Source organism: Capra hircus, chromosome 4, assembly GCF_001704415.2.
Source record: "Capra hircus breed San Clemente chromosome 4, ASM170441v1, whole genome shotgun sequence".
Lineage (NCBI taxonomy): Eukaryota > Metazoa > Chordata > Mammalia > Artiodactyla > Bovidae > Capra > Capra hircus.
The window spans coordinates 106,962,094-106,976,280 of record NC_030811.1 but is presented as its reverse complement, the minus strand read 5'-3'; the positions used below and the strand labels follow the sequence as shown (position 1 = coordinate 106,976,280).

The 14,187-nt window shown below is 46.7% G+C and overlaps 1 protein-coding gene across 2 annotated transcripts in view; it reads right to left on the bottom strand.

The window, feature by feature from the left end:
* SLC25A13 (solute carrier family 25 member 13) overlaps nucleotides 1-13,259 on the bottom strand; it is a 226,700-nt gene extending 213,441 nt beyond the window's left edge. For both annotated transcript variants that reach the window (XM_018047391.1, XM_018047392.1), the window contains exon 1: nucleotides 13,033-13,259. In XM_018047391.1, coding sequence (XP_017902880.1) covers nucleotides 13,033-13,047 — 15 coding nt within the window. In that variant the 5' untranslated portion in view covers nucleotides 13,048-13,259. The remainder of the gene's footprint in view (nucleotides 1-13,032) is intronic.

Genomic DNA, 14,187 nt, shown 5'->3' with positions numbered 1-14,187 from the left:
TTTTTTTCTCTAGTTCTAGCATAACTTCTACTTTATTAGCTGGCATTGTTCAGAAAATAAGAACTTCACCTCCCCACCTACATCTCACTTTGGCTCTTCTTGACAAAGAATAAGCATCATGGGATGATGGTCTTTTTTAAAAAATTCAGTATGCTACAATCCATTTTCAACTGATTTGCTTTTGTAGTCATAAAACATCCATAAAAATTAACATTTCAAGTGCACAATTCAGTGGCCTTGAGTACATTCACAATGTACAATCAACAGCACTATCCATTTCATCATCCCAAACACAAACTCCATACCCCTTTGATTAACATCCAGTTGATTTTAATAGCCACCATTTGTTTTAACTGTGACACACTCATTGTAATACATGTGAGATGTACATATATATACGTGTATACAAACACACAGGCACACATGTGTGTGTTTAGAAGATGAATAAACACGATGCACGGAAAAGAACAGTTGTGAATATTAAAACCTAGCCAACTAAAATAAACCGTTATGCAAAATGCTGGTGGATCGGGACGGCAGTATCCAAACCCACTCACCAAACATAACAACAGAGGAAATAACCAGGAATTATGTGCCTCCTGCTGCGTGTATCCAATACCAGGGATCCAGTAACCTGAGAGAGACGGCCAGCAACCACCTAGGAAGTATTCTAGCCAAAAACAAAAAATAAAAATAAATAAAGCCTTAAACTCAATCAAGCATCCACATCTAACTACCATTTGTGAGGAAACACTGGGGACAGGGGAACACGGTGGAGGTGGGGGGTGGAGGGTGCAGCTAGCAAAGTCCAAACTGTGGGAAACTACAGGAAAGACGACCCAATCCACTCATCAAATAAACTGCAAGCGGGCACACACAAAGATGGGGAGCCAAACCTATAGATTCACAAGCGTTAAAAGACGTATCGACCAAATGCCATGTGCAGACTGTGTCTGATCTTGATCGGGACAAACCAACTGTGAAAACTAGGGCATGGGTTTTAACATCCTTACAGATGCTCCAAGGAAAGAGAAAACACAATTGAGACCGGTTTTCCCTAAAACTGAAGGAAAGAACTAAAAAAATAAAATATAAATATAAATCTGCCCACCAATGGAGAGGAAAGACAAGAAACATTCTTGCTTCTGACTGAGCTCTAAATTAAACAAACAAACAGGCTCCCCGCCACTCCCCCCCCCCACCTTATTTTTCCTGCTACACTGTTGCCACAGCTTTATGGCAGGGAATCTGAACAGGGGTTGGACATGTCCCATTTATAATACAAACCGCTGTGAAGGGTATGAGAAGGGAACGGGCATGAGGTTACACTGGAAAAGTGAGACAACGGCCAAGACCGAGGAGGCGGAATCTGGCTAACGAGATTGCATTTTTATTCTCAGGGCATCAGGCAGCCACACTGTGCAGCCAGGTCAGCTCAAGAGGGCCATGCAGGACATTCGTTATGTGCCTTGACAGGCCAGGCTGCCTGTGTGCAAGCCACAGCTCTGCCGCTTGAAAGCTGCGTGGCCTGGGGCAAGTCACTGAATCTCTCTGTGCCTCGAGACGTAGCCATTCTGCACAGACGAGTTTCCCCATGTGGGTAATGGAGACAGCAATGGCACTCACATGCCACGGGACTGCTCTGGAGACGACGCGACTTCACACACGAAGTGCCCAGAACAGTGCGTGGCTTTCGTCGGCTGCTGTTGCCACTGCTACCTGCACAGCCCTTCTGAGCCTCACCTCTCTCTCAAATGAGGTGACGACACCTTCCCCGCTTTCTTACAGATGATGATAAAGATCAAATAACGAAGACTGAGTCTTCACATACCTGGGCATTTTAATCTCTGTAGACCACTAGGTCCTGAAAACAAGTCCAACAGCTTACTCGTTCAGGGAAGACCAGCAATCAGCATCAGTCAGTCAGTCAGTTCAGTCGCTCAGTCGTGTCCGACTCTGCGACCCCATGAATTGCAGCACGCCAGGCCTCCCTGTCCATCACCAACTCCCAGAGTTCACTCAGACTCGCGTCCATCGAGTCAGTGATGCCATCCAGCCATCTCATCCTCTGTCGTCCCCTTCTCCTCCTGCCCCCAATCCCTCCCAGCATCACAGTCTTTTCCAATGAGTCAACTCTTCACATCAGGTGGCCAAAGTATTGGAGTTTCAGCTTCAGCATCATTCCTTCCAAAGAAATCCCAGGGTTGATCTCCTTTAGAATGGACTGGCTGGATCTCCTTGCAGTCCAAGGGACTGTCTAGAGTCTTCTCCAACACTATAGTTCAAAAGCATCAATTCTTTGGCACTCAGCCTTCTTCACAGTCCAACTCTCACAGTCATACATGACCACAGGAAAAACCATAGCCTTGACTAGACGGACCTTAGTCGGCAAAGTAATGTCTCTGCTTTTGAATATGCTATCTAGGTTGGTCATAACTTTTCTTCCAAGGAGTAAGCATCTTTTAATTTCATGGCTGCAATCACCATCTGCAGTGATTTTAGAGCCCCCCAAAATAAAGTCTGACACTGTTTCCACTGTTTCCCCATCTATTTCCCATGGAGTGATGGGACCAGATGCCATGATCTTCGTGAGGTGGCGTATAGCTGGAATCAATAACACACTTCAATGCATTTTTTAAAGACTGTCAAGGGCTGTACCCAGGAACACAGGACTGCTCTTAACATGGATACAAGAAACAATTTTAGAAACGTCCTTGACAGTTTTAGGCACTCCAGAGTGGAGAGGAAAGTGAAGGGAAGAGACCAAAGGCAAAACCAGCTTAGAGCTATGGCAGTGCTGGAGCTAAAAAGGAATGAGGACCTGAAGCCAAAACATGCAACAGATGAGACACACCTGCCCCTGGGACCCAGAAAGGTCGAAGTGACCCACCTCTTGGCCAGTGTCCAGGTTCCCACCAGTGGTGTCTCTCCTGGCTGCCCACAAAGGTACTGAGTGAACTAAGCAGAAACTTTAACTAGCAAGAAAGTTAAACTGCAGCTAAAGGTGAGGCGTGATCAAGAAAATGAATTCAACTCTAATAAACAGAGCCTGGAATATCTCTGAGACAGACAAGTTGAGATTTCCAACAAAAAGCCCAAAACGCAAGGCTGGTGCTTGAGAGAGCTGCCGTGGAGCCCCAGGGATCAGAAGGCAGAGGATCTCAGGTGGAGGCCTGGAGGACACCAACATTTCAGAGTGGGGGAGTCAAGGGGAGCAGAAGGACAAAAAGAAGCTGGCCAAGGAGAAGGGACCAGCGTAAGCTAACGGGGCAACCAGGAGAGGGGACGCCATGAAGGCTGACAGAAGGCATCCCAGCAAGGAAGGAGCAGATCACGATCCTGTGAGTCACAGATAAAGGAGAGCATGCCAACAGTTTCAGAACTGAGATCACTGGTGACTCCTAGAAGAGAATGTCAAAAAATAGAATGGGCATAAGTTTATTTTCAAGGACTTTAAGTACAAGTAGGCAGCAAAGAAATGGAGAAGGTTATAACCCTTAAATAGGCTTCCCTGGGCAGCTCGGATGGCTCAAGAATCCAATGTAGAAGACCTGGTTTCAGTCCCTGGGTTGGGAAGATCTCCTGGAGGAGGAACTGGCAAGCCACTCCAGTATTCTTGCCTGGGAAATCCCATGGACAGAGGAGCCTGGCGAGCTACAGTCCATGGGGTCGAGAAGAGTCGGACACCACTGAGCGGCTTTCACTGACTGACTGACTGATAACCTCTAAACAGTAATTCAGAGACGTGTTCTAAAATAATACACTGGCACCAGTGGAATCAAAATTAGCCCGAAGAACCCAAAATTTTATACTGGGTTTTATCACCATGGATTTAATTCTGCAAAAATTGAACTGATTTACAACCAAATCGAAAGACACTGTACCCTTAGTTTAGAAAGGCAGCTACATTTAATAACACAGTGACAAGAGTTCCAGACCAATATTCTTGGAACTTTAATGCACATACAGTACCCCCTGGGAGCTATTTAAAATGCAGATCCTGAAGCCACAGAGTCTTTGTCCTGGGATGAGTGTACAGATGCTGCAATTCTAACAAGCTCCTGCGTAAAACCAATGTTCTTCATCCTTGGACCATAAGCTTCCAGTCGCCAGGCTCCAGGAAGACCACTAAAGAGAATCTGGTTATTGAAGCAGACAGACTGCCTAGCCATTACTAGATGACTACTTAATAGATCACGAGCTGAAGGAAGCACACCATCTCCCGTTCAAGCAGGTCAAATAATATCTGTGCGCGTGCTCACTCAGTCGTGTCCGACTCTTTCCGACCCCATGGACTGTAATCCACCAGGCTCTTCTGTCCATGGGATTTCCCAGGCAAGAATACTATAATGGGTTGCCATTTCCTTCTCCAGGGTATCTTCCCAACCCAAGGATTGAGCCTGGGTCTTTTGCATTGGCAGGTGGATTCTTTACCACTGAGCCACCTGGGAAGACCCAAGTAATATCTATTAATACGTCCCCAGTTTTCAGCTCGGTGGAAATGTCCCACAGTCTCCAACAGATACCACTTGACAGTTCTACAGCAGTTCATAGACCTCACATGCTTTCCCACATTATATCTCATTTGCTCATCACAGGCCTTGTTTTCCACAGCGGGGACACTGAGCACCAGAGAAGTCAGACTTTATGTTCTCACCATCAGCGGAAGCACTGGACTGGTAACCTGGGTTTTCCTGCCTTCCAGTCCAAAGCTCTCTCACTCAATCAGAGCTACTGATTAAAAAAAGTTCTTGAGGCTTTTCCCAATTGAGACAGTGGTGCTGACTGAGCAGCTGGGGGTTCTCTGCATCTCGGACTACAACCGTGCCCAGGGTCGGACAGATACAAATCACGTCAAACTCAGAAAAACTACTAACTGTGCACTTAGGTCTAAAAACCCCATTCAAATCAGACTTATGACAAGGTTCAGGACATGCGTCCTCAAAATGTGGTGCATTCAGTATCTCAAGCTGAAGGAGTTTAAGAAAACAGCAGAAAGGGGAAGGTCACTCTGACCTTCCCCCAACCCCACCTTCTTTCCTGAAACAGGTCATGAACTCCCCTGCAGAGAGTACCATCCCTGTACCAGGAGGAGGGAAGACAACCTTCTCACCAAAGATGGGCAAGTTAGGACTGAGAAACGCACACACACACAGACCTTGTTTAACTCACCCTTATCTTCCCAGTTACTTCTTCACCATTTACTAACCCTAGTGCGAACCCCTTTGTCTTGTCACCTCTTTACAAATTTATTTTTCACCGTCCAAAGGATTTTAAAGCTTTGTGCTCTGGTCACTTTCTGAGAACTTGTGCGGGTTCTCAGGCACACACAAAAATTCCACAAAATGTGTATGCTCTTCTTTTGTTCATCTGTCCTTGTCATTTTAATTTTCAGTTCCAGCCAGGAACCCTAAGAGAACTGAGGGAAACTTTCTCTTCCCCTACACTTCCTTAGACAATTTTCTTACAAATTGTACCATCTTATGCAAAAGATATTTTACCATAAAATAGTAAGTGGATCTTGAAATATCTGACTTTCATATCAAGTCAACAGTTTTCAGGGAAAACATGTGGAAACTGTGACTACATGTGGAAATCAAGACAAAGCTACTAGCCTAATAACAGTCATTAAATAGAGTGGTTTATTTAGGTTGAATTGCTAAGAATTTCAACACTGCCAACTTTGCTATGTTGTCAGCACCTAAAGTCAAAAGGAACCATCCAGCAAATTCCCAAAGGAAATGGTAAGCATGAGTGCTCCATCTTTTAAATGTTTCCAACCAACAAACCAGACCACCACTCTACAAGTTAGTCACTGGGGATAATTCTGAGCTAGGAGACCAGAGCCACCATTGATGGAGTCGACTTGATCCAACAAGAGGGTCTGGTCAGATGGGCGTGGAAAACAGGGTTTGCTCAGTTGCTCTTAAGTACTGTGCCAAGGGAATTACATCACTGTGCCAAGGGCATGTCCTCCTTACGCCCAAGAAGCAAGAACACCAGCAGGCTCACATATGCCTCTGTTCCAAGACCTACCCAAAGGCATCCAAGAAAACATGGCGGGAAGGATAGGTGCTTATGAGGCAGCAAATGCCAAGCAGGGGGAGTAGGAACGGACCATGCTCAGCAGACCTAAACCTCACAGACAGTGGGCAACACAGGCAGGCATGCTTCCCTGTACCTCAACAAACGCAGAGGCTGCTCATAAGAAAAAAGGTCAAAGAGGCAGAAGGAGTCAGGAGTTCCTCCAGCAATTTTACAAAAGAACTTGATATCCAAGAAGACCGGCTGGATCTTCTTACCCTGCACACCAGCTTTCAGCACTTCCCACCCCTCTCCTCACCCCCGGCTCTCTATATGCTAAACAACACCTGTAGAGCCCTGTGACCCAACACAGACAACACGTGGGCACCCAACTAAGTTAGCCAGGAAAAAGGCTGCAAGACCAGCGTTACAGTCCTCTTTGCAACATTTCCCCTACAAGCACCTAACCTGATAAAGAAAGCCACCGAGACTTCACTGGAGATAAAAGGAGCTTTCCATCAATTTGGTGATAAATACAAACTATATAAACTTGATGCCTAAGCACGATGGTGAAATGGGGCAGGACTGGAAAAAGCTTGTCAAGAAAGAACTTGTAGGGATCCCCGCATATCCTTCCTCCGAAATGACACACTGGGGATTAGGGATTTACATTGCTCCCGCTGCATTCCTTCCTTATTCCAAGGAACCACCAGAGGATCAAATGAAGCAAAGGGCAGGAAAAACAGCCTAGAGCTGTGGCTGGCAACCTCAGAAGCATATTTGATTCACTTGGAGAGCACTCAAGAAACCCTGGGGTTCAGGCCACACCTAAGTCCAACTGAATCAGAACCTCTAGATGAGACCCAGGCATCAGCACTTTTATCTCCATAGAGAGGACTACAATGTACTGGAACCCCTGGTCTACAACAGTGCAAAAAGCAAAGGAGTTTCAATTACAGGACCAATTACAGCCCTTCCTAGGACTCCATTTCTTCATCTGGTAAAAGGGAACAGGATGAATGAAGGGAGGAGTAAGGAACACTGTGTTATGTAAACCGAAGGCCAATCCAGGGCCATCAATTCAAAAAACCCTAAATCCAAACATCGGTGGAAGCACAGAAACTTACCAACATCATGGCAGCATAAAAACGACTCACACAGTCCTTCCTTCCTGCCCAGTACAAAAACTGGTCTGTTTTATCATAACAGTATCATACCACCAAATACCTAGCCGTTTTTACCATAAGGGAAAGAAAACCTTCAACCTGAAGAATATCCTTAATAAACTCAATCACATTTTATCCTCAATAACCAATCTCGGAAGAAGGTATTACTATCAATGAGAAGCATGAAAAACACAGAGGTCAAATATACAGCCCAAGTCCTAATTAGTGAACACTGGATTAAAATTTCTACCTGGTATTTGAAGAGGTGACAGCTGTGCAATTCCGTGAACATGCAGAACACCACTAACACCTACACTTTAAATGGGTGACTTGTATGGCATACGACCTATGTCTCAACAGAGCTGTTTTTTAAAAAAGGCATGTGACAATTTCTGACCTACGCAATCTTGTTCGAAAGCCACTTAAAAATCAAGCATATGTGTGTGCATGCATGCTAACTCACTTCAGTTGTGTCCAACTCTTTGCAACTGGACTGCAGCCCGCCAGGCTCCTCTGTCCATGGGATTCTCCAGGCAAGAATACTGGAGTGGGTTGCCATGCCCTCCTCCGGGGGGATCTTCCCAACACAGGTATCGAACCCCCATCTTTTTTGTCTCCTGCATCGGCAGAAAGGTTCTTTACCAGTAGCACTACCTGGGAAATCCACCAAGCATATACTGAGTGCCAATGCATTCTATAGATACAAACCACTGGATTGGGAGGATACATATGTCCATAATTGTTAGTATGTGAATTCTCATATGCAAATAGAACTCTTTTTAAGGCCTAGGAAGGTGAGGCAGAGACTCGGAGCACAGAATGCCAGGTTTCAAATCCAAGCTGCAGAGCTTATTCTCTCTACAACCATGAGGAAACTACTTAACCTCTCTGCAACTCAGTTTTCCCACCTGTAAAATGAGGACAAAAGCAGACCACAGTTGCTGCTTGGTATTATGAAGAGTAATGGAATTATCATTTGTAAAGTGCTTGGGAAAGTGCCTGGCACACAGTAAGCACTGTGGAAGTGGTTCGCAAAAATAAAAGTCTGGTTTAGTTACAAGACCAAAATAAAAGTCTGAAGAAAAAAGAGGCATCTAATTTCCCCTCCCAAGTCATCTCCCCTGCCCATAAACGCTACTCCCCAGTATGCTAAACTACCAGGCAGACAGTCTGGTGGACAAGGGAAGAGCACAGACTCGAGCCAGGCTGGCTGATCTGAACCCCAGCTTCTTTTTAATTCTCAGGTTTTAGGCCACTTACATCACCCCCTTGGTGTCCAGAGTGTTCATCTATAAACCAGAAACGACAGTTTATAACATATAAGAACGTTAAAGGTCTTTAATAATTTTATTAATGCTTATATAATAGGTCTTGTGCTTAGTTGCTCAGTCATGTCTGACTCATTGCGACCCCATGGACTGTAGCCGCCAGGCTCCTCTGTCCATGGGCATTCTCCAGGCAAGAATACTGGAGTGGGTTGCCATGCCCTCCTCCAGGGGATCTTCCCAACCCACTGATCGAACCCAGGTCTCCTGCACTGTAGGCGGATTCTTTACCAGCTGAGCCACAAGGGAAGCCCAAGTCACAACCTATCTCTTCTACAGGGGATCCTCCCAACCCAGGAATTGAACAGGGGTCTCCTGCATTGCAGGCAGATTCTCTACCAGCTGAGCTACCAGGGAAGCCCATTCAGTTCAGTCAGTTCAGTCGCTCAGTCATGTCCGACTCTTTGCAACCCCATGAATTGCAGCACACCAGGCCTCCCTGTCCATCACCAACTCCCAGAGTTCACTCAGACTCGCGTTCATAGAGTCAGCGATGCTATCCAGCCATCTCATCCTCTGTCGTCCCCTTCTTCTGCCCCCAATCCCTCCCAGCATCAAAGTCTTTTCCAATGAGTCAACTCTTCACATAAGGTGGCATCTGGTCCCATCACTTCATGGGAAATAGATGGGGAAACAGTGGAAACAGTGTCAGACTTTATTTTGGGGGGCTCCAAAATCACTGCAGATGGTGACTGCAGCCATGAAATTAAAGACGCTTACTCCTTGGAAGAAAAGTTATGACCAACCTAGATAGCATATTCAAAAGCAGAGACATTACTTTGCCAGCAAAGGTCCTTCTAGTCAAGGCTATGGTTTTTCCAGTGGTCATGTATGGATGTGAGAGTTGGACTATGAAGAAGGCTGAGCGCCGAAGAATTGATGCTTTTGAACTGTGGTGTTGAGAAGACTCTTGAGAGTCCCTTGGACTGCAAGGAGATCCAGCCAGTCCATTCTGAAGGAGATCAACCCTGGTATTTCTTTGGAGGGAATGCTGCTAAAGCTGAAACTCCAGTACTTTGGCCAATAACAGTCTTGTTAATGCTTATCATTAAGTCTTATTAACTCATTTAATAATGCTTTTCATTATTACCTCCTTTAATACTGATACTTGGGCTTCTCTTGTGGTTAAGAATCCAACCTGCCAATGCAGGAGACACAGGTTCCATCCCTGGTCCAGGAATCCTACTTATCTCACGGCACCTAAGCCCTTGCACCGCAACTAAAACCCACATGCCCTATCGCTCATGCCCTGCAACAAGGGAAGCCAGTGCAACGAGAAGCCGTGCACCTCAACGAAGAGTAGCCCCCGTTCACTGCAACTAGAGAAAGCCCAAGTGCAGCAACAAAGACCCAGTACAGACAAAAATAAATTAATTAATGAATTTTTTTTTTAAAGAACCAAATCTCACATCTAGTAAACGGTGTCAGCTACTCTCCTATTTAATTTATTACCTGTTATCCCCTAAATGCAGCAGGTGCTCTCACTTCTCTGCCTTTCAGTTGCTGTTTCCTGTCCCTGGTGTGACCTCCCCTCTTCCTCCAACCACTCCTTCTGAACCACCACTACCTTGGAGAAGTCCTCCCTTCCCCGCCCCCTGCCCCCGGGAGGGAAACAGGCTCCTTCTCTGATGCTCCTATTAGCTTTTGTTATGGCACTATTCTTACTTGGGCCAATAATCAAAAAAATTAAGAATAAGTAAGTGGTCAAGTGATCAACAAATTGCTAGGTGTGGCTAAATTCATCCAGAAAATATCAAATTTGCTTAAATATTCAAATGATTCACCACAGTGAGTGCTGGAATTCACCTACAAGTATTGAGTTTCAAATTCTGGGCCCAATTTCTTAGACACTCCATTGAGATGAGATTCTCTCCCTAGACAGGCTCCTCAAGTTTTAAGAGGGGATGTCAATCCCATCCCTAGATAAGATTGCTAAGTCTATGGATTTGTGTTCAATATGGAATATCTGTGCTCCAAGAAAAAGCAAAGAGCATGGCCTTTAACTCAGGCTGCACAGCACTCCCTAGTAGTGAACAAAATCAAGGAGCGTCCAAAGGTAATAAATAAGGGGCATTCCTGGACTAAGGCGGACCAGCACAGCTCATCTGGAGACCTTTTAAGACTACAATTAGGCCTCCCTAGTGGCTCAGATGGTAAAGAATCTGCCTGCAATGCAGGAGACCCGGGTTCAATGCCTGGGTTGGGAAGATCCCTTGGAGAAGGGAATGGCAACCCACTCCAGTATTCTTGCCTGGAGAATTCCATGGACAGAGGAGTCTAGTGGGCTAGTCCATGGGGTTGCAGGGTCAGAAACGACTGAGCAACTAACACACACACACACAAAGACTACATTTACTGCACTGCCCTTGCGCTAGACTGAGAGACACGGTAAGAAATGGCCTTATGGAATCCACAAACATGTGTTTGTGGTTATGAGGTAGTTTTGAATGCAGTTTGCGCACTGCTTATAAAAAGAGATGGGGAGAAACTGCCCTCAGAGAGCAGAAAAAGGGGACCTCTCTCCCAAGTAACTGACCTCACTGATCACTTCCTCTTTGCTTTGGCTGCTAGAAGGTTCAGTCACCTCTAGCAAGTACCTACATCCTTTTTGTCTATTAACCTTAGTCCTTGTTTCATCTTACTTTGCCTTCTTTCTGTTTTTCTCATCTACTCTGACTTGATTTTGACATGTCTTGTTGGTTTATAAATATATGTATATATGATGTCAGCCGTAAGAAATCCTTAAAAGAGGCAAGTTTAGATGAATAAATAAATAAAAACACAAGTTCGCAAAGAGTAAAAATGAAATGATTCATTTTCCCTGACTCGCACTACTTGGCTAAAATTCAACTGCCCTTATTGATATGATGTGACAGTTTAATAAAAATACAGCCCCAAAGTTAAGCCTGTTTCCAGGTCATTTATTTTATTTCATACTAGTTAATCAGTATTATACTCCATCTACATACCCACTCCTCCATTTAAATTCCTCACTCTATCTCCAAATTAAGTAAAATTATTTAATTCATCTACAGAAGTAAAAGTCAAGTATGGGTATCTACTCCCACCTACTCTCCTGAAAGAGGTGACCTGGAGGGAACATAATTGTTCCCTGGTACTCTGATTGCATGTAAATTTAATGCAAAGAAAAGGTCAAAAGTTGTTAGGTTGGAAAGGGCTAAATGTAGGCTCCAAAAATGAATCCCAGTGATTCTCAGAGAATCTACTTAAAACAGTTGTATATGTACATGTGTCTGCTCATGTATACTCAGAGTGCCCTTCTTAGGATGGCACCTGGAGTAATTACAGAAAAGAAAAGGGCCACTCAGGCCACATAATCTAGGAACACCGAAAAGCCTGCAGAGTTGGGGAGGCCTGGAGAAACTTAAGTCATAGAACAGCATTTAAATATATTTGTCTGCTTACAATTTCCATTGCAAATGTGATTAGTTTGCACGAATAAATAGGAATATGATGTGTTGGCCATGTTTTCCTCTTGAGGGTTATCACAGAGTTTTGATTAAGGACAAATGTCTGAAATGTTGGGTATATTTAAGTTCACGACACTTAAAATGAGCTAGGAAGTTGTATAGGCTTGATTAAAGGGCTGCCTTCGTGAACTTAAAATTAAAAGCAATAAACTCCAATGAGTCAAGTGATTGGGACTAAATATGGTATTCTGCCAAAAAAGTTGAAATGGAGTCCAAAGAGACTGAAATGGTGCCCAGGTTTCAAGAAACGGTGAAAGAGGAAAGGTCAAGCTGTCGGAGTTGCCTTTCTCTGGGTTAGTGAATGAGTACCATTACGCAGAACTCCTTTTAAGTAGAACTTCACAGGAGTTACAGGCTCGCAGGACAATCTGTTTTGTCATTTCTATAAAGAAGCCTCTCAAACGCTCAGAGGCCGGAGTGTTAAGTGTTGTCAGATGCTCAGAGCAGAGAGAAGGATGAGAAGTGGGGGCGTGGGGAGGGGAGGTACTCTGGAGTTTTTATGCACACGCGCGCTGGCCAACTCCAGCAGTCTCCAAAACGGAAGTCAAGGTGACTTCCCCAGCCGCGGGAGGGCGGAGCCTTTGAAACCTAATAGGATCATGCTTCGGCGCCGGCGGTGCCCCCGGGAAGCAGCTCGGGTCAGCAACAACCGGGGTCACGAGAAGGAGCGCTCTGGGGTGGCCGAGGGGACCTGCTGACCTGGAGCCCTCTCCCACCCCGGGACGCCATCGCGCCCGCTCTTCACCGGCTCAGCCCGCCGCGCGCCCGCCAGGCACCGACTCCCAGTCCCGGCCAAGTGGGAGGGTCCAGCCGGCAAAGTTTCCGCTGCAAGGCCGGGCCCTCGGGCCCTGGGCCCCGCAATCGCCGCTTGTGCTGGCCGGGAGGGACGGCGACCTCCCTCCTCCCGCTGCTGCAAGGTGGAACAGCCGCCGTGCGCCCCTTTCTGTTTCCTTTCCCTGTTGCACCAACCGAGCACGTGAACGCCAGGGCCCCTCGCGGCCCTCGCGGCCCCCGGCCGACGCTTACCTTGGCGGCCGCCATGCTTCGCCCTGGGTGCGGGCAGCTGCGGGCTGCAGGACGCTCTCACTGGCTCGCCGGCGCTGCGGACCTGGGCGGCTCACTTCCCGTCCCGACGGCGGCGAGGGCGGCGATACAGCCCGGCAGCGTGCGCGCCCGGCCTGCTTCCCCACGCCCTCCTGCCGGCGCGGGTCATGCGGGCGCTGCCAGCCCATTGGCTGGGCCTGGCCGGGGCTGCCGGGGCGCGCGTGATCCGGACGGCCTCTGCCCTGCTGCGGGGCGGGCCCGGGTCTGGGGGCGGCGGACTGGCCCCGCGCACGTGACCCCGGCTGCGCTGTCCAGCAGGGCGACCTCTGCAGCGGGGGGCCGGCAGGCGGTGGCGGGGTTCACGACCGACTTTTGCGAGCAGGTGGCCTCGCGAGGGAAGCAGTTGGCTTCGGCTGCTCCCAGGGGCTGCTCCAGGGCCTCCAGACCCACAGGCGGGGCACACAGCTGGGGAAGTTGAGAACGACACTAGGTCCCAGGTTTATCCAGGTATTCCCTGTCAGTTCCCTTTCAAAGGGGCTCCCCTCTGGGATGGGGGGGATGTCATTTAAGAGATCCTGAATCACTGACTAGTCGATGGTAAATAGGAAAGTAGTGTCTCTGGCAAACCTAGTTTTAGATCAAATCTAGCCAAGTCGAAGTACCAAACAGCTGTATGTATAAGTGCAGAACTTACATGTGCTGGGGCCACTTCATTTTCACCCTACATAGTAGAATGGCAGAGATCAAAGAAACCCACCCCCCCCACCAAAATAGGCCCTGTGAAAGAAACAGGTTAAACTTTAATGTAAAAATAGAATGTGTAACCCCTAGAGGTCTTTCTCTTCATAAGAATTTCATTCAGTTACCTTTGCTACCAAAATTTATAATTAAGGCAATGGTGGTCAGTGAAAAGGGCTTTAAATGTTTTGTAGATTATGGATATAACCTAGCAACAAAAGTGTTTTTTACCAGTCATTTTCATTAATTAACACTGATTGAGTGCCTGCTACTTGCCAGGCACTGTGTTAGCTGCTAGGAACAGCAAAATGACTTGAGAAATGGTCCCAGCCTTTAAAGAGCTTAAGGGCTAGTGGGAAAGCTGGCACGTAAACACTTAACATCCATATAACCTGTCAA